We start from the raw sequence: 18,931 nt of genomic DNA, 5'->3' as shown, positions 1-18,931 counted from the left end.
AGTGGCCAGGAAGCCGTGGATCCGTGATTTTTGTGGTGGATGTTGTGCCCTTGGACATGATGTGTGATTTGACGGTGAGTTTGGGTTGGCCCAATGCAAAAAGCGTGAGGATCCATGAGGATCCGTGCTTGAAAACCATGTTTTTGGGCCATGGAGTGGCCAGGAAGCTGTGGATCCATGATTTTTGTGGTGGATGTTGTGCCCTTGGACATGATGTGTGATTTGACGGTGAGTTTGGGTTGGCCCAATGCAAAAAGCGTGAGGATCCATGAGGATCCGTGCTTGAAAACCATGTTTTTGGGCCACGGAATGGCCAGGAAGCTGTGGATCCATGATTTTTGTGGTGGATGTTGTGCCCTTGGACATGAAGTGTGATTTGACGGTGAGTTTGGGTTGGCCCAATGCAAAAAGCATGAGGATCCATGAGGATCCGTGCTTGAAAACCATGTTTTTGGGCCATGGAGTGGCCAGGAAGCCGTGGATCCGTGATTTTTGTGGTGGATGCTGTGCCCCTGGCTATGATGTGTGATTTGAGGGTGAGTTTGGGTTGGCCCAATGCAAAAAGCGTGAGGATCCATGAGGATCCGTGCTTGAAAACCATGTTTTTGGGCCACGGAGTGGCCAGGAAGCTGTGGATCCATGATTTTTGTGGTGGATGTTGTGCCCTTGGACATGATGTGTGATTTGACGGTGAGTTTGGGTTGGCCCAACGCAAAAAGTGTGAGGATCCATGAGGATCCGTGCTTGAAAACCATGTTTTTGGGCCACGGAGTGGCCAGGAAGCCGTGGATCCGTGATTTTTGTGGTGGATGCTGTGCCCCTGGCCATGATGTGTGATTTGAGGGTGAGTTTGGGTTGGCCCAATGCAAAAAGCGTGAGGATCCATGAGGATCCGTGCTTGAAAACCATGTTTTTGGGCCATGGAGTGGCCAGGAAGCTGTGGATCCGTGATTTTTGTGGTGGATGCTGTGCCCCTGGCCATGATATGTGATTTGACGGTGAGTTTGGGTTGGCCCAATGCAAAAAGTGTGAGGATCCATGAGGATCCGTGCTTGAAAACCACGTTTTTGGGCCATGGAGTGGCCAGGAAGCCGTGGATCCGTGTTTTTTGTGGTGGATGCTGTGCCCCTGGCCATGATATGTGATTTGACAGTGAGTTTGGGTTGGCCCAATGCAAAAAGTGTGAGGATCCATGAGGATCCGTGCTTGAAAACCATGTTTTTGAGCCATGGAGTGGCCAGGAAGCTGTGGATCTCAGTTTTTTGTGGTGCAGGCTGTGCCCCTGGACATGATGTGTGATTTGACAGTGACTTTGGGTTGGCCCAACGCAAAAAGCGTGAGGATCCATGAGGATCCGTGCTTGAAAACCATGTTTTTGGGCCACGGAGTGGCCAGGAAGCCATGGATCCGAGTTGTTTGTGGTGCAGGATGTGCCTCTGGACATCATGTGTGATTTGACGGTGAGTTTGGGTTGGCCCAATGCAAAAAGCGTGAGGATCCATGAGGATCCGTGCTTCGAAACCACGTTTTTGGGCCATGGAGTGGCCAGGAAGCCGTGGATCCGTGATTTTTGTGGTGGATGCTGTGCCCCTGGACTTGATGTGTGATTTGAGGGTGAGTTTGGGTTGGCCCAACGCAAAAAGTGTGAGGATCCATGAGGATCCGTGCTTGAAAACCATGTTTTTGGGCCATGGAGTGGCCAGGAAGCCATGGATCCGTGATTTTTGTGGTGGATGCTGTGCCCCTGGACATGATGTGTGATGTGACAGTGAGTTTGGGCTGATCTAGTGCAAAAATCATGAGGATTCATGAGGATCCGTGTTTTTTACCATGTTTTTGCGCCATTGCGGCACCACGATACAGTGGATGCGTGATTTTTTTGGTTCCTCCTACAGACTAAGATGTGGTCTACAGTAGCATGGTGTTTTTATTTTGTTTCAATATAAAAATCATATGAATTCATGAGGATCCGTGCCTCGGATCCATGTTTTTGTGGTGCTGCAGCGCGGCAAAGTGTTGGATCCACGTTTTTTATAGTCCAGTTTGTAGGCGTGCCTTCTAGGTGTGATTTGACATTGCATTTGTTGGAATTATTTTTTAAAAAGTGGAGGATCCATGAGGATCCGTGTAGATCCGCCTTTTACGGAGACCCAAAGCAGTACAAGGCATGTGAAATTAATGTTTCGAATTCTAGTGCTAAACAGACACGCGATATGTATTCAGTTATAAAAAATATTTATAGACCACTATTTCATTCTTTTTTTAAAAAAAATTAAAAAATCTTTCTCTCTCTCTCTGTGTGTGTATGTGTAAGACATCAATTATAATTGCAGAAAGATGTAGCATTAACTGCCTGCACAACCCTGGTTTTCAGCAGGTGTATGAAAGTGGCTAAGGTTGCCGTGGAACCATCTGGGCTCCCATCATTTTGACAAACGCGAAGTGTGCATGGGGCGAGGGCTTTAATCCCTTTAAAATCAACGGCACCCCCTGCTCTGGGCAGCCCCCCTTCCTCCCTGGACCCCCCCCCCTTTCAGATCTCCCACCCACCCCCCGCGCGCAGGTTTATTTTCTTGGCAACGTGGCACTGGAAGAAGCGCAGGTCTCTCCCTCCTTCCTCCCCTTTCCAAACACTTTTCACGACCAGCTTTTCTACTCCTTTCTCTCGCCGTCCCGAACTTTCCAGACTCCTGATTGGCCCGCAGAGGGGGGAGCCCCCGCGTCCCGATTGGCCGCCCCTTGCCCGAGCTGCCGCGCGATTGGATGGCGGCCTCTCTCTTTTTTTTTCCCATGGGCTCCCATTGATGAAAATGACCAGGAAAGAGACACGAAGGTTCTCGCGGGGCTATATACTGATTTTTTTCTGGTTTTGTGGGTGGGCGCAGCGGGAATATCGGGGTCCCGCCGCCTCATTCCGCCCAAGGAAAGTGGAGGGGGGAGAAATGGGAAGAGGGTTTCCGATCTCCCCTTCCTCCTCCCCCTTCTTTTTCCCAGCTGCGGGGCTACTGCGGGGAGGAGCCTGACGTCGGTCCGGCCCCCGCCGATCGCGAGAGCTGAAAAAAGCAGCAGCCCGAGCGGGCCCCGCAGTCTCTCGCCTCGGTTCCCGGGTCGCCTCCACCATGAAGCGGCAGAGATGCGTCTTTCTAAGCGCCGCCGCCGCCGCCGCCGCCGCGATCCTAGCCACTCTGCTGATGGGCGCAGCCGCGACCAGCGAGGAAGATCAAGAGGCTGTCGATCCAGGTACGAGACGAGATCGGGGTGGGGCGGGGGGTTGTCAAGGATCGGTAGCAGAATGACCTTTCCAGGAATCGAGTGTTTCCACGCCGGAATGAGGCAGAGGTTGCAGTGGGGGGGGGTTGCAAAAATGGGGGGGGTGTGTGTCATACATATATGCACACGAGGAGGGAGAGAGGCATATTGGCAAATAGGAAAAAAAGAGGATCGACCCGGGAATTGCAAGCTGCGCGCCAGCGCCTTGCACAATTGCTGGCCTTTCTCTTCGCTTTCTGGGAGAAGCGGGAGGGACTATAATAATGATAATAAATAATATTTTTTTATTTATACCACGTCCTTGCCGGTTCAGAAAACAGGGCTCAGGGCGGCTAACAACAAATACAAAACACTTAATTGTAATACAACATAGAAGCAGCATAAAATACAGCATAAAAGCTTGAATGACAATAAAATTCAAAGTTCAAAAATCGATTTGGGGGAAATCCATCCAATAAGCATTAGATAGTCACCAGGGCTAGCTGGCTGAATTAGTCCTACTTGGGCCAGGGAGGAGGCCAGGGGAGAATTAGCTGTGGGGTCTCAGAGCGGGTAAGCAGCCAAGGAGGTGGTGGACTCCCAACTCCCCTCAGTCCCGACCAGTGGACCTGGGATGATGAGGTCATTCCCAACATCTGGAGCGAGCGCATCACTTTCGGGTCTGAAAGCAAGGCAGTGACGGGAAATGTGTAGCCCAGGCATAGGCAAACTTGGCTATCCAGATTTTTTGAGACTACAACTCCCATCATCCCTGACCACTGGTCCTGTAGGTCCGCGTTTGCCTGATGGGAATTGTAGCCTCAAAACATCTGGAGAGCTGAGTTTGCCGATGCCTGGTGTAGCCCTACAGATGGTATTGGGCTCCCGACTCCCATCAGCCCCCAGGCAGTGTGAACCGGTGGTTGAGGATTGTGGGAGTTGTAGTTCAGTGACATTCTTGGCTGCAAATAACCATTTGTACATCCCGTTCCTTGTGATTGACCAAGTGAGCCAGGCAGAGGGGGAACAGAGGGAAATCAGAAAGGTGTGTGTGTATTTATATATAGAGAGAGCATTTGACATAGTCCATGTGATAATGGAAGAAGGGAAATGTTACCAGGGCCATCTTTACAAAATGTGTGTGCAGAGACACACATGGCACTAATATTATGCACTGATGTGTTTTGGTGTAACGGGGGAGCAGAGAGGAAAGGTTGTGACACAGGTCAGATGAGAAGCAATAATGGCCACCAACTTGGATGACTTCAAGAGAGGAATGGACAGCTAGGAATAAGGTGATCAGTGGCTGCGCCCTGGCACAGAACAGTCTTAAAAATACTTGTCTTTCTTCTGCCAGAGCAGCAGCAGCAGCAGCCCTGCTGTTCATTGGCTTCTTATGCATAGGATTGCTCTCTAAGTGTTTGTCTTTTGCAACAGATCCCAGTTCATAGATCTGAGAGTTCTGGTACAAAACAAAGTAGATCCCACCAACCTGCAGCCCGCAACCCCTGGTGCAGGTTGCCTTTTTTTTTGCCAAGTCTTTTTCTTATTTTTGCCAAGATCTGACAAGCGCTTTGTAGCTAATCAAAGAATGTATTGTTGAGAGAGTTTAGCGCTTTGTCCAAGTGGTGACTTGGCCTGTCTTCGTTCATTCTCCCTTTGTGAGCCTAGTTTTTCAGGGGATGCTGATCTACATAATCTCGCCATGGTTGGGTTGTCTGAGGTTTTGGGTCGATACCCCACACTGCTTCAGTATCCACGAATCCTCTGACATGCTAGTGTGGCTCTTCCGCAGCATCGTACCCTCTAGCCTTGGGACAGAAAAACAGTTCCTCTTGCTGCTCCTCTTCTTGGTTTGAGGAAGCGTCTTTTACTGCCTTTTGCTTGTGATGTGAAAGTTGCAGACTTGGCGACTTAACAGAATTTGCAAAATTGCAACTTAACTGCTGCCCAGAAATATTTCATGGTTGTTTTGCTGCTGTTCTTGATTATGGTAATATTGGGGCAGTAGTAGTCATAGCTTACTGTTCTGGATCACACCGAGGTTCATCTAAGTCCAGCATTCTTAGCGTAGCTAACTAGATGTTTCTGTGTGTCCTCTAGGAAGTCCATCAGGGTGGGACTTCAGGGCTGAATTTCGAGGGCTCTTCACCAGAATGAGGACCCCCAAATCCAGCAGGGCTGACTTACCGCATTTTAAACTGAAAACAGGCATTGGCCTCTAAAGAGCTCCCTTTCCACCCATAAGGCCATAAAGTCCAGAGTTTAAAATGACCTAAATGCATTGCTGAATTTACAAAGGTGGCAATTCTCTTGCTTATGGCTTGTGTGACTCATTGTGGTCTGGCCTGCCTTGGTTCCCCTGTGGCTGAAATCCTTGCCATTTATATTTTATTTTATTTTATTTTTTATTTCATTTCGTTTCATTTCGTTTCGTTTCGTTTTATTTTATTTTTACCCTGGCCAAGACCGGGCTCAGGGTAGCTAACATCAGATATAAAAACAATTGATTAAAATACAACTTTAAAAACAAAATTAAAATACTACTTAAAATGCAGTCTCACTTCAGTGGAAGCCCAGATCAAAAACTGTTTTTTGGGGGGGGGGGGGAGAAAACGTCAAATCTTCACCAAGGCCAACTATCCAGACTGGTCCTACGTGGGCCAGGGAAGCCCCCAAATAGGGGTTCCATCACAGAAGGAAAAGGAAAGAGGAGGAGGGGATCAAGCCAAAGACGAGACGGAACAACTCTGTCTTACAGGCCCTGAGGAAAGAAATCAAATCCTGCAGGGCCCTGGTCTCATGAGGCAGAGCGTTCCACCAGGCCGGAGCCAGTGTTGAGAAGGCCCTGGCCCTGGTTGAGGCTAATCTGACTTCCTTAGGGCCGGGGACCTCTAGAGTGTTGCAATTTATGGACCTTAAGGTCCTCCGTGGGGCATACAGGGAGAGGCTGTCCCATAGATACCTGTCTTTATAGTTCCTTCGAACTTCTGAAGTCGAGAGCTGGCAACTGCTAAAGTGGGAATGGGGAAGTCAGTGGCCCACCAGATATTGCAGGACTCCAACTCCCATCATCTCCAGCCATTGGCTGTGCTGACTGGGGCTGATGGGAGCTGGAGTCCAAGGAGATGTAGAGGGTTGGTTCCCCATCCCTACTCTAAAGCAAAGTGAGCTCTTGGAAGTAATGCATTGGGATGCCCACCTCACACAACCTATTTTTAGGGTTGTGTGTTTTAAGCATGCACTTGAAAACGCAAGGCACAAGCAACAAAACTGGGGGCACAAAAGAAACCTGCCAGCTTCTTGGCATCATTCTAGGAGTTTCAGCATTTTATCGTTTAGTAGCTTTTTAGTTGGTGATTAATATTGTCTGCTGGGGCTGTTGCCTCTTGAAAAGGGTTTTGTGTATAGCAAGTTTTGTACTTGAAAGTGGGGGCTCTTGCTGTTAGCAGTTTGTTGCTGTTAGTCCTTCATAGATCTTTCTCGGTGGCTTGGTGTTGTTTAAGGACAGCTCTCCAATGTGAGTTCCAGGGAGATGGCCTCTCTCTCTCTCTCTCGCCCCCCACTCAGCTCTGCCAGTAATTATTTTTACAGAAGTTGCTGGATAGGATTTCATGGGGCTGGTGACTTCCGGCTTTGCGAAATATTACCGACTGCCAAAGGAAATATACGGACCGTGGAGACAGCTGTCCGGTTTTTGAGAAGTATTGCTATGTCCATGAATGGAACGCTGCCAGACTAAGACATTATCATATTTATTTGCATTTGCTCTATTTGGGCTCAAGGATTAGAGATCCCTGGTCCTAAAGCTTAGTAGGATGTCCTTTTTCTGCACTCTCTGTCTGTGGCTAAACAATTGCTAAAGGGCTGAATCCTTAGGAGAGAAGTATGGTTTGTACAATTCCAGATTGAAGCAAGCATAAATTGGCTTGAGCATAATTGGAAGATAATTTAAAGCACCAGGCCTGAAGCCTAAGGTTTCATTCTGCCATAGCGTTTAAAGCCCTAAACAACTTAGGCTCCCAGTATCTGAGAGGCCACAATCAGAATGAATTTCAGAAACCAAAAAGTCGTATAGAAAAAGACGATTTTCGAGCCGTCTGGCCCCAGAATGCCAACCAGGCATTCAGTTTTGGCAACTGTAGCCCTGGTTTAAGGAGCCATTTGGCGCCTAGATTATCTACCTGGGTTTCTAACACTGCAGTCTGTCCCTACAGACCCTCTTGGCTGTCAAGATTGTCTGAGGGAGCCCACCTGGTAGTGTGGGATATGTGAGGGCATTTTTTGTGGCAGCTGCCGAGCTGTGGCATTCCCGCCACACAGAAAGGTGAAGGCACACCTGTTTCTTGTGGCCTTGACACCTGAGAGATGTCTTTTAGGGCTCGACCCTATTTTTGATTGTGGCTTAACTGTTTTTAATACTGTATTTTTAACTTGTTGTAATCCAGTTTGGACGGCGTGGTAAGACAAACCATGCAGCCACAGGAGTAATTTCCCAGCCAGCTCCTTCTTTCCTCTGATGCAAACATGGTACCAAGACCTGTTCACAATGAAGGAAAGGGTGAGGGAGGCATGGCCAGTGATTGAGGACGATGGGTATTGTAATTCAGCAGCAACTGGAAAGTCCACAGATGTTTTCCCCTCCTCACACGGAGCTAACATGCCTGCTACTTTTCCCTTAGCACCAACCCACTAACTTAATTTATCTGTTGAACTGGGAATATTCGAGCACAAAGTTTGACCACTTCTTCACATAGGGTTTTCTCATTCCTCTTAATGCTCTTTCTTTTCGTCCATTATTCCTCACTCCTGTGGCAGGTTTTGTTAGGTGAATAACTTTTCTTTCTTCCCTTTCTCAGTTGCCTCTAACTGACTGGTGCCTTTTCCTTCAGCTTCTATCTCTCTCTCTCTCTGAGCGCACGGGACAATTTGAGACGTTGCCGGTTGGTTCTCGAATTCTCTGGCGACGCAGGGAATGGGACGGGCTGGGAAGGCTCTCGCCAGACTTTCCAGAGTTTGAGGAGCGAAAAATAGTAGCATGGAAAATATTGCCAGAGGGATACAATTGTAGGTTGACAGGCTAGGTGGCGGCACCGACAGCTGAGAGGAGAAACCCTTGTTCAGGAGATGTTTGTTTTGATGTGGGAAGGATGGCTTCTTTTGGGCTTGGGTTTAAAGCATAAAAATAAATGATTTTTTCCCCCAACGGATTGTTGGCATTTAAAACAGATTTTTAAAATATGCTTTTGGAGGAAAAATATTTCTAAAGATAGTTATCTATTTAAGTTACATTATAGTCCAAAGGCTATTCATCAGGAAATAAGAATTTGTTTTAAGTTTTTCATGTGTGCTAAACTCAGTCTAAGTTTTTTGTTTTTTGTTTAAATTGTTTAACCACACCAGTTAACAAACATGGATAGATTTGCTATCATGTTATTGTTTTAGTTAAATAAATTGTTATTAAGGAAATGATTATATTTCTCCTTCCAATAAAGTACGGCGGAAAAGTTCTCCAAATACAAACAGTTAACTTATTAAACCTCACAATAATTTCATAATTATCTGTATATGTATTTCTAATAGTATAACTAAATCAATAATTTTTGATATAACTGTAAAAATGGTTGTAAATAGTAAGAGTACACCAGCAAGAATGAGTCTTTCTGTAAAAAATATGATTTAAATCACGTTTTACTTACTAGTGATTTAAATCAAATCCACCCTGGTTTAAAGGCAGCCTCTTTTTGTTGCCAGAGCTCAGGTGGGAAACCTTTTTCTCAGACTGAGGGCTGCATCAGCTGAGGCACATTTACATTTGCTTGAAGTAGCTGTTAGGGGAAGGACTAGCAGAGCATATGCTTTGCATGCAGAAGGTCTCAGGTTCAGTCTCCAGCAAATCCAGGTAGGACTGGGAGAGACTGGAGATTCGCTGCCTGTCCGTGCGGACATTACTTCGCCAGATGAGGCAGTGATCTGAGTCTGCACAAGGAACTTAGGGAGCTGCCTTAGACTGAGTCATCAACCCACTGGTCCATTTACAAGATTTCAAACCAGGTATCTTTCCCATCCCTACCTGGAGATGCTCTATAGCCGAGCCATGGCCTTTTCCCAAGTACAGTGGTACCTTGGTACTCAAATGCCTTGGTTCCCAAATGCTGAAAACCTGGATGTAGGGGTTCTGGTTTTCAAACATTTTTCGGAAGCTGAACGTCTGATGGGGTTGTTGGCTATTGTTTCCAGGACACCTGCACCAATTAGAAGCTGCACCTTGGTTTCCAAAAATTTCAGGAGTCAAACAGACTTCCAGAATGGATTAGGTTTGGTGCTTTTGTTTTTGCTATTTATTTTGCGTTTTTGTTTTTCAGGCTTTTTTGGTTGATTTGTTTTTGTGACTGTGTGGAATCTGGTTCAGCTACTGATTGGTTGATTGTGTGACTGCGGAAATGGGGAAAAAACAATGACTATCATCAGTGCAAGAAAGAAAGAAAAAATTAATTTAAATTTTGATCATCTACAATACTGTCTTCATTTAGTTTATAGTACAGTACATTGATTATTGCTTTCATTTTATGGATCAATGGTCTCATTAGATAGTAAAATTCCTGCTAAACTGCTGTTTTAGGGGTTGTTTTTAAAAGTCTGGAATGGATCGATCCGTTTTGCAGTCCTTTCTATGGGAAAGCGTGCCTTGGTTTTGGAACGCTTTGGTTTTGGAACGGACTTCTGGAACGGATTAAGTTTGAGAACCAAGGTACCACTGTACGAAGCCGCTTCCTAAGGGAGTCTTGGCATCCTCTTTTCCCTCTGTTTCTCTCTGTCCCTGGGTGACCGAAAGCCCCCTGGTCCTCTTTCTCCCTGAGGTACGGCTTTCTCTGTGCAAATTTTACCCTCTGACTAAGAGGGACCTTCCCTTGTGAGCCAGAGGCCTCCTGACAGAGCAGCAGCCTTGGCCTTCCCCCAAGGCTGCATTCCTGATCCCCTGAAAGGCCCATTGAGGAGCCAGAGGCCCTTGCGCTGTCTGGGACCATCGGAGCCAAAAGGGGACGCTCAGGGCTTTAAAAGGAGGAGAGCGGAGGGGACCCAGGATGGAGTTACCACTTAGCTGTGCCAGGCCTCAGAGACACAGCTCTTACAGGTTTTTTTTTTAATAGCTGGGAACAGCCAGGAGAGACAGGGCCCAGCAAGATATCTGCCCATCACTCTTGTCTCCGGAAACTCCAAACACAATGTGCCTTTTATTCTCATTTTAATTCCGTCCACCATTAGATTGATTGCAGAGACCCGGCTCTGAATAATTGCTACTATTAAACCACTCTGCCCACATGGTGCACGGCCTTAGATGTTGGACTATGGTTCAAATCTCCACTTGGTCCCAGTCTAACCTACCACGCAGGGTTTTTGGAAGGATGAAATGAGGCGGGGGAGAGAATTGAGCTGCTTGGAGCGTAGGTGTGGCGTGCACATAATAAAATACACAAATAAATGCTCTGTATTATTGACTGCGTTCATGTGCAGGGTCAGGGTGGCGCAAAATGCCTCTCTGCCAAGTGTGGAATTGAGCAGCAAATGGAAACAAGAGACCAGATCCGTTTGTGTCTTGTAAGGAATTGTAGAAAGAACCCTGGGGTTTTTCATTTTGCTTTTTTAAACTCCCTGAAACAGAAGACTAACGCAGCAGGGCTCAGCTACCTTTCTTCCTGCAAGTTCTTCATTTTGCAAGCAGTTTTTCAACGGGTGTGTTTTTAAAACTGCTCTTTCCATGCCCACCCCCTCGTATTCCGAAATGGCACTGCCTGGTCAGGATTCTACCATTCCATTCTGCTGCTTCCATTGACTGGGCTGGAACTTGAGATTTACCAAAATCTGCTGACTTCCACTCTGGTCCTGTAGGTTTCAGTGACGCTACCCTTGCTGTGTGGTCACAGAGGCTTATTGTGCCAATGTGTGGATGCCATTGTGCCATGTAAGCACATAAGGCCTCTGTGTGTGTTTGGCGAAGCCTGTGGAACTCATTGCATTAGATGGATTTTGCTCAGGTTCCCATCAGTTCTGGAACAGCAGGGAGATCTGTGGCAGATGCATCATTGGGGGGGGGGTCATTTTTTCCTTGAGGCTGTACCCGCCTCAACTCCATGCCACTCAGCACCCTTCTACCAGCCTGCCATGCCTTAAAAGGTAAAGGTAAAGGGACCCCTGACCATAAGGTGCAGTCATGGATGACTCTGGGGTTGTGGCGCTCATCTTGCTTTACTGGCCGAAGGAGCCGGCATACAGCTTCCGGGTCATGTGGCCAGCATGACTAAGCCGCTTCTGGCGAACCAGAGCAGTGCATGGAAACGCCGTTTACCTTCCTGCCGGAGCGGTACCTATTTATCTACTTGCACTTTGACGTGCTTTCGAACTGCTAGGTTGGCAGGAGCAGGGACCCAGCAACGGGAGCTCACCCCGTCGCGGGGATTACATTGATATAAAAAAACAGTGGATATTCTCAGCTCCGCCTCCATTCCTGATTCATTCAGTCCACATGAGAGAAATCTGGAGCCTAATTTTCTTCCAATAGAGATTATTGGTCCCAAATGATGGGACAGCATTGCATCCATCTTCCATAAATGGATTAATAAGAAGAGGCGGGAATTATAGGGACAGAACTACCCAAACTGTATAGAAATTTATTCATGTACTTGACTGCAGCGGCAAGAATGTTATTTGCCCAAAAAATGGAAAGAAGAAGAAGCCCTGAGGAAACAAGAATAGATACAAAAGTTTATGGAATACGCAGAAACGGCAATACTTACCGGAAAAATAAAAAATCAAGATAACAAACTTTTTTTCTATAAAAGAATGGAAATGGTTTATTGAATATTTACATAGATAGATAGATGATAGATAGATAGATAGATAGATAGATAGATAGACAGACAGACAGACATCAGCTTAGAAACCAACCAAGTTTGTTCTTGATATAAGCTTTCTATCTGAAGAAATTTAGTTGGTCTCTAAGGTGTGTGTGTGTGTGTGTGTATAAAATAAAGATAAGAGGTGGGGGAAATACCATAGCTGAGCGGTAGAGAATCAGCCCAAGTTCAATTCCCAATCTCTCCAGGTAGACCTGGGAGAGAGAGTCGTGTGAAACCCTGGAGGAGCCACTGACTGTCTGAATCGCCAATAATGAATGAGATGCCACAGTGGTTTCACGCAGGATAAGGCAGGGATTCCTATGAGTCAAAAGGAACTGTGTTGGTGGGATGACTCACCAGGCCCCACTCCCCAGAAACCTGGCAATGGACCACTGGATCAAGACATTTCTCACAGCTGGTTTGAGCTGAAGATGCCATGGGAACGAGGAAGAGTCATTGGTCCCAGCAGAGTTACTCCGATGCTCTGAGCCAATGCTGCAGCTGTGTCGGCAGGAGAGGCTGCACGTGTGTGTTTTTTACATGCATGTGCAGAGAGAAGCCTTTCTCCTCCTAGAAATCCATTGCATCCGTATTCATCTGTTTGTTGAGATGTGGAGGGTGGGGAAGACCAAAATAGGGTTGGCGGGACCAGTCTAGTGCTTGGACAAATACCAGGAAATTTTTGCTGCTGTTTTAAAATTGTCAAATATTCCATGAAGCCATGAATGCCACTGTTGAGATGGTGGCTCACATAAAAATATAAATGATTTACAGTGTTGTTTGTCAGCAAGTACAAGAGTGAAGGTTCTTTTTCTGCTAGTAGTCTGACGTGTTTCTCATTGGGGAAGGCTGCATGGCAGAATATCTGCTTTGCAGAAGATTCCAGGTTTAGTCTCTGGAGCATCTCAGACTGGGAAAAGACTCCCTGTCTGAAATGCTGGAATGCTGCTGTTAGATGGGCAGAAAACCACACAAACGTTTAAAAAGCAGTCCCACAGATAAAAACACTTGAAGATGATTCGAACACAGATGATGACTGGTTTGAGGTTCTCCACTTAAAAGTTGCCTTGGAAGATGAAGGTCTTCAGAAGCAGGTTTCTCAAACGACAACAGAGGCAGCACCTGTATGATTTGCAAAGGTAGGGAATTTCAAAGGGAATGTATTGTTTTGGGTGCTGGCACCTGTCTGTCTCAAGAGACAACGGAGTGCGCCTCTGGGGGTGAAGCCAAACTGCTGCGTTAGCAGTACCAAAATGACCTCTGCAGGGCCCAGACCTGGGCAGTGTGTCTGGAGGTCCTGAGCTGCCCAGATGACAAGACCTCCCTTCCTGGCCTTGCTGTTGTGATCCAAAGAAAAGCAGAGCAATACGTTTTGCACCACTTTGGCTGCAAGAGCTGCTGCAAGGAGGCGTACAAGATGCCAACCAGTCTTAGGGACTCCACTCCAGATTGGGGTAGGGTTCCTGAGCCTTTTCTTCTCTCAAAGATACCCTGCAAGGCAGCAGAAGTTTAGGATCAGAGTTTTCCATCTGCCCCTCGCTTCCCTCTACAGCATGTACAGAAACCCCATTCTTGTTTGTTGGTCCCATCCTCTCAATCCACCAGAGCCTGTCTTTGCAAGCAGAGGAAGTCCCTAACTCACAGAGAGTTTGAGACCCACTGGTTACCCTCTCCTGGTTTAGCCAGCCAGTTGAAGCCATTCCTGGGGTATGACTGCTGTCGCATGCTGACAGATTCTAGGAGCAAGAGCTGAGTGCAGACTGGGGACCAAAGGTGGACAAACTGCCCCAGAAGAAGCATGACATGTCCCCACCAGAGGTAATACCCCATACAACCCAAAGGGAAGGTGCCACCACAATAAAGGCCCTGTTCCTATATTGTGAAGAACAGGCCCCCTGATAAGATCTTCAGAAGGTTTTCTCACAGTGATATATTGGGTATAGAAGGGGCAAAGTGATCTTTTAGGTAGAAGGATATAGGGTTGCAGGCTTATTCTGGATCCAATCCTGAACCTGTAAGGTAGGCTTCCCAAACCTCGAGCTCTCCAATTGTTTTTGGCTCCCATCCGCCCTAGCTGGCCAGTTGTGGCTGATGTCAGTTGTCGTCCAAAACATCTGGGGAGCACCAGGTTTGGGAAGGCTACAAGTGTTCCTGCACAAAAGCCCGAGAGAGGAATGGCCCAGTGACTGACTTGCATTTAGAGGAAAACCTCGCTTCCTGTCTTTTAAATGCAAATGGAATCATTATCATATCTACTGGCTGCACTATAACCAATAGTTTATTTGTAATTAGTGTTCTTTAGCAAACCAGTTGATGGTTAAAAAAAACACCTGCGTTGAAAAGTTAATGCTTTTTCAAATGCACAACCCTTATTTGACCAGATCTCTTTCGCCTGGTTAGATCCTGGCCTGCAAACCAAAATTCATTCTTTCTTTCCTTTGGTGCGTAAGAGCGAGTCAGCGCAAGAGCGGGTCACATCGCGCCTGGCCTTGGCTACTACTAGCAGTGTTGTTTTTGGGAAGCTTCTCTGCTTACTCAACACGCTTGCAGCCGGCGCCCGGAATACGTGTAGTTCGTGGCTCCAGTGCGATCTGAATCTGGGTCCAATCCAAACACGCCTGCCTGCCTGGGTGTGCAAAATCTTCACTCCTGTTAGCAGGGATCCTGGTGGTGTAGATCTCCTCCGCTCTCCCCCTGCTCTCCCCCTGGGCCTCTCTCCTCCCTGCAAGGATTAGAAGAACATCTTTTCCAGCACTTAATCACCAGGAATGTGATAGCTTGTGAGAAGGTAGATAGAGGGAGATGGCCCTTAGGCTCTGTGCTGCTGAGAGAGGAGGGGACGCTTTGGTAAGCTGAGCTCTCAGTAGTAGAGAAGAATTTAGAAACCTTCAGTTGGAGGGTTCCTGAGGTGAAAGCTGGGCATAGTGTCGTGACAAACTGGAACGTGTCCAGAGGAGGGCAACCAAAATGGTCAAAGGCCTGGAAACGATGCCTTATGAGGAACGGCTAAGGGAGCTGGGCATGTTTAGCCTGGAGAAGAGGAGGTTAAGGGGTGATATGATAGCCATGTTCAAATATATAAAAGGATGTCACATAGAGGAGGGAGAAAGGTTGTTTTCTGCTGCTCCAGAGAAGCGGACACGGAGCAATGGTTCTAAACTATAAGAAAGAAGATTCCACCTAAACATTAGGAAGAACTTCCTGACAGTAAGAGCTGTTCGACAGTGGAATTTGCTGCCAAGGAGTGTGGTGGAGTCTCCTTCTTTGGAGGTCTTTAAGCAGAGGCTTGACAGCCATATGTCAGGAGTGCTCTGATGGTGTTTCCTGCTTGGCAGGGGGTTGGACTCGATGGCCCTTGTGGTCTCTTCGAATTCTATGATTCTATGATTCTATGGTCTTCAACTGGTCCAGAACCAAGACCCACCTCTGACACATGCTCACCAAGCTGCAACATGGGACCCACTTTCACAATTTGCACTGTTGATTTACACTGTAGGAGCCCATCTTAGGTGGGGGTTCACTTCCAAGGGTTCTGTGTATGCAGGAAAATCCCGCACATCCAAACCCAGGCAAGGATTAAAAGCTCTTTCTGTGCTGGGTAACCCTAAGTGGATCCAGCGTAAAAAGAGCTTTTAATATTATTATTTGCATACCACCCTATAGCCATAGCACTCAGGTCGGTTCGCAACATAAGAATAAGATATGAAATTCACAAAAGACATAATAAAAAACAAAAACAAACCAATAAATCGCCCCCCCACACACACACATTTAAAAGGGTATTGGATGTCAGTCATCCAAAAACCTGGTTTCAGTCCTGAAATCCTGCGGGGAAGAATGGGCTAACAATATTAAATTTCCAAGTTCATGTGTCCAAACACTTCGCCTCTCCACAAAGAGCTCTTACTAAATTCTCTACGATTGCTGGATTTGTTCAATCTGTGAATGCTTCCAAAAATCTTCAGGGGAAATATGTACTTATGGTGCCAACTTCTGCTTTTGAGGAACTGGCTTTGGGGGGGGAAGCATTCTTAATTCCTACCTAGCTTTTTTTTAGAACCCGAGATAGATCCTGGCTTTGATAGCCAAGGTGCAGTTTATATATGTAAATCCTCTGGTTTCCATTCCTGACTCTATTTGGGGAATGTGTGTTCCTATTTTCAGGCAAACTCCTGGTACTGACAGCTGCCACAGATGAGACAGAGGGTTACCAGCGCTTCCTGCGGACGGCCAAGTACTTCAACTACACTGTCAAGGTGTGAGAAACTCTGAAAAGAGCAGATATTTCCTTTCCATTAAAATAATAAAAACATTTGGGGGGGGGGAGGTAGAATGTAGAGCCAAATTTCAGCTCTTAATTTAACTGTCCCCGGATTACCTCAGCAGTCTTATTCTCTGGTACCTCATGGGGCATGACTGTATTGCAGCGGCCAGGGAAAACCTTTCTGAGCTTGAGGGCCACATTTCCTTCCAGGAAACCTTCCAGGGGCCACATGTGAATTGATGGGGGAGGGGACAGAGGCAAAGGTGGCAGAGCAGCAGAGGAGATTCTTGCCTTTGCACAGTAGGCTATATTCCATCCCAGGGCAGGCCCAAGACGTTTTGGCACCTGAGGAGAACCACAAAATGGTGCCACTGGGGTGGGTGACCAGCAGCGTCTCCTCTTCAAGAGGCCGCTGTAGAAGTGGCTTTGGTGGGACTGTCATGGAGGCAGCAGATCCAGCCTCCAAGAAATGTCCCGTCGCTGTCGTTGCTACCACAGCAGCAAGCAGCCCATTCCTTGGAAGATGGCTCTGTTGGCCTTGTGGATCTTGCCGCCTGAGGCGGTCGCCTCACTTTGTCTCGTGAGTGGGCCGGCCCTGTTCCACCCAGGCAAGGTGGAAGAGGCATTATCAGTCAAAGGACAGTTTTGCTTTAGAGGAAAATAACGAATTTCCACCCCTGTTGCTTTTGTGTTGTTGTCGTCTCCCAGACTCTCGGCCTAGGAGAAGACTGGAAGGGTGGGGACGTTGCTCGGACAGTCGGCGGAGGACAGAAGGTCCGCTGGCTGAAGGCGGAAATGAAAAAACATGCCAATGAGGAGGACCTAATTGTCATGTTTGTAGACAGGTGAGCTCACAGATTCTCTCTATGCCAGTCGCAACAACTTGACTGTGAGGGAGGCCTACGTCGCAGGGTTGTTGTGAGACTTAACACTTACATGTTTGATCTGTTCATTTCATTGCACTTCTTTACTTTACTTTTCTTTCTCTTCTGCCTGCGTGGGCCCCCAAACTCAGAACAGGTGAGATGAGGATATAATATATTAGCTGTGCGGGTCACGAGGAAATAAGTTGGTGTTGCACTTTACCTGATAAAGGAGTGATGGGGAGGTCAGGGTCTTTTCCTTTTGAAGGGAGGAAAGTGGGGGTGGGCATGGAAACAGGAGGAAACTGAAGCTTGGGATGGGGATATCCATTCTCTGAGGAAGAGAGGCAGCCGACCATTTAATTCCCACCCAGATATTTGTGACTTACCACACTTTAAGGGTGACATGAGAAGAGCTGTGTTCAAATCCCCCCGCTTGGTAATAGAAGCTGGTTTGGTAGCTTTGGGCAGGTCAGTTACTTCTAGCCTAGCCAACCTCACAGGGCTATTGAAATTGGGCAACCAAGAAGATAAAGGGTCTGGAAACCAAGAAAGCTGATGGCCAACGGTTGAAGGAGCTGGGTATGTTTAGCCTGGAAAAGAGGAGACTAAGAGGTGATAGGATAGCCATTTTCAAATAACTAAAGGGCTGCCCCATGGAAGATGCACCAAGCTTGTATTCTGCTGCTCCAGAGGGTACGACCCGAACGAATGGATCCCATTGCAATAAAGGAGATTCTGACTAAACACCAGGAAGAACTTTATGATGGTAAGAGCTGCTCAACAGTGGAACGGACTCTCTCGGAATTTGATGGACTCTCATTTATTGGAGGTTTATAAGCAGAGGTTGGATGTTCATCTGCCAGGGCTTCTTTAGACTTTGATTCCTGCATTTTCTGGGGGTTGGACTAGATGCCCCCCCCCGGGTCCCTTCCAGTTCTGCAGTTCTAGGATTCTATAAAATGTTGAATGAGTACTGTTAGTAATTATAAATGGGCATGCTCTTTTCCTGGAGACGGCCACAGGCTGAACTTGCAGTCCCAGCCTCACGATCAAGCATTGCCTTGCTCACCTGAGGCCCCTCGCTAAAAGCTCTCAATCTGCCCTCTTGTCTGCTTCCCAGCTACGATGTGATCCTGGCAGGCAGCCCCATCGAACTCCTCTGGAAGTTCCTGCAGTTCAAGAGCAATGTGGTCTTCTCGGCGGAAAGCTTCTGCTGGCCAGAGTGGTCGCTGGCCGAGAAGTACCCGCCGGTGGGCGTGGGAAAACGCTTTCTGAACTCTGGAGGTAAAAGGCCAGCTTCCCTTCCCTTGTCCCCCTCCAACTCCCCATTTAGCAAAGTAACTTGAATTCTGTGCTAGGAAGGCCCACTGGAATCTGCCCCTGGAATCAATTATGCAAAGATGCACATGGGTTTTGCACAATTAATATTCCGTTGCCGAGTGCCAGGTTTCCAAATAATACAGTGTTCCTTTAGCAAGCTGTGCGGGTTTGGATGGGTAGGTGAAACTTAAGAAGAAAAGCATTATACAGTGGTACCTCTGGTTAAGAATTTAATTCGTTCCGGAGGTCCGTACTTAACCTGAAACTGTTCTTAACCTGAAGACCACTTTAGCTAATGGGGCCTCCCACTGCTGCCACACCGCCGGAGCATGATT

At 47.2% G+C, this 18,931-nt stretch overlaps 1 protein-coding gene and 1 long non-coding RNA gene across 2 annotated transcripts in view; one reads left to right on the top strand and one right to left on the bottom strand.

Annotated features, from left to right (window-relative positions):
• Positions 1-2,832: 2,832 nt before the first annotated feature.
• PLOD3 (procollagen-lysine,2-oxoglutarate 5-dioxygenase 3) overlaps positions 2,833-18,931 on the top strand; it is a 37,099-nt gene continuing 21,000 nt past the window's right edge. Inside the window, exons 1-4 of the mRNA XM_081835417.1 lie at positions 2,833-3,240; positions 16,311-16,402; positions 17,119-17,255; positions 18,397-18,560. Coding sequence (XP_081691543.1) covers positions 3,120-3,240; positions 16,311-16,402; positions 17,119-17,255; positions 18,397-18,560 — 514 coding nt within the window. The 5' untranslated portion in view covers positions 2,833-3,119. The remainder of the gene's footprint in view (positions 3,241-16,310; positions 16,403-17,118; positions 17,256-18,396; positions 18,561-18,931) is intronic.
• LOC309326659 lies at positions 14,407-17,768 on the bottom strand. The gene is made up of 2 exons (XR_014150337.1): positions 17,497-17,768; positions 14,407-14,868 (listed from the first exon to the last, which is right to left on the bottom strand). It is a non-coding gene; the product is annotated as an uncharacterized lncRNA (long non-coding RNA).

The sequence above is a fragment of the Podarcis erhardii genome, assembly GCF_964252035.2.
Source record: "Podarcis erhardii genome assembly, chromosome: 13".
NCBI lineage: Eukaryota > Metazoa > Chordata > Lepidosauria > Squamata > Lacertidae > Podarcis > Podarcis erhardii.
This window is presented reverse-complemented; position numbering and strand designations above follow the sequence as displayed.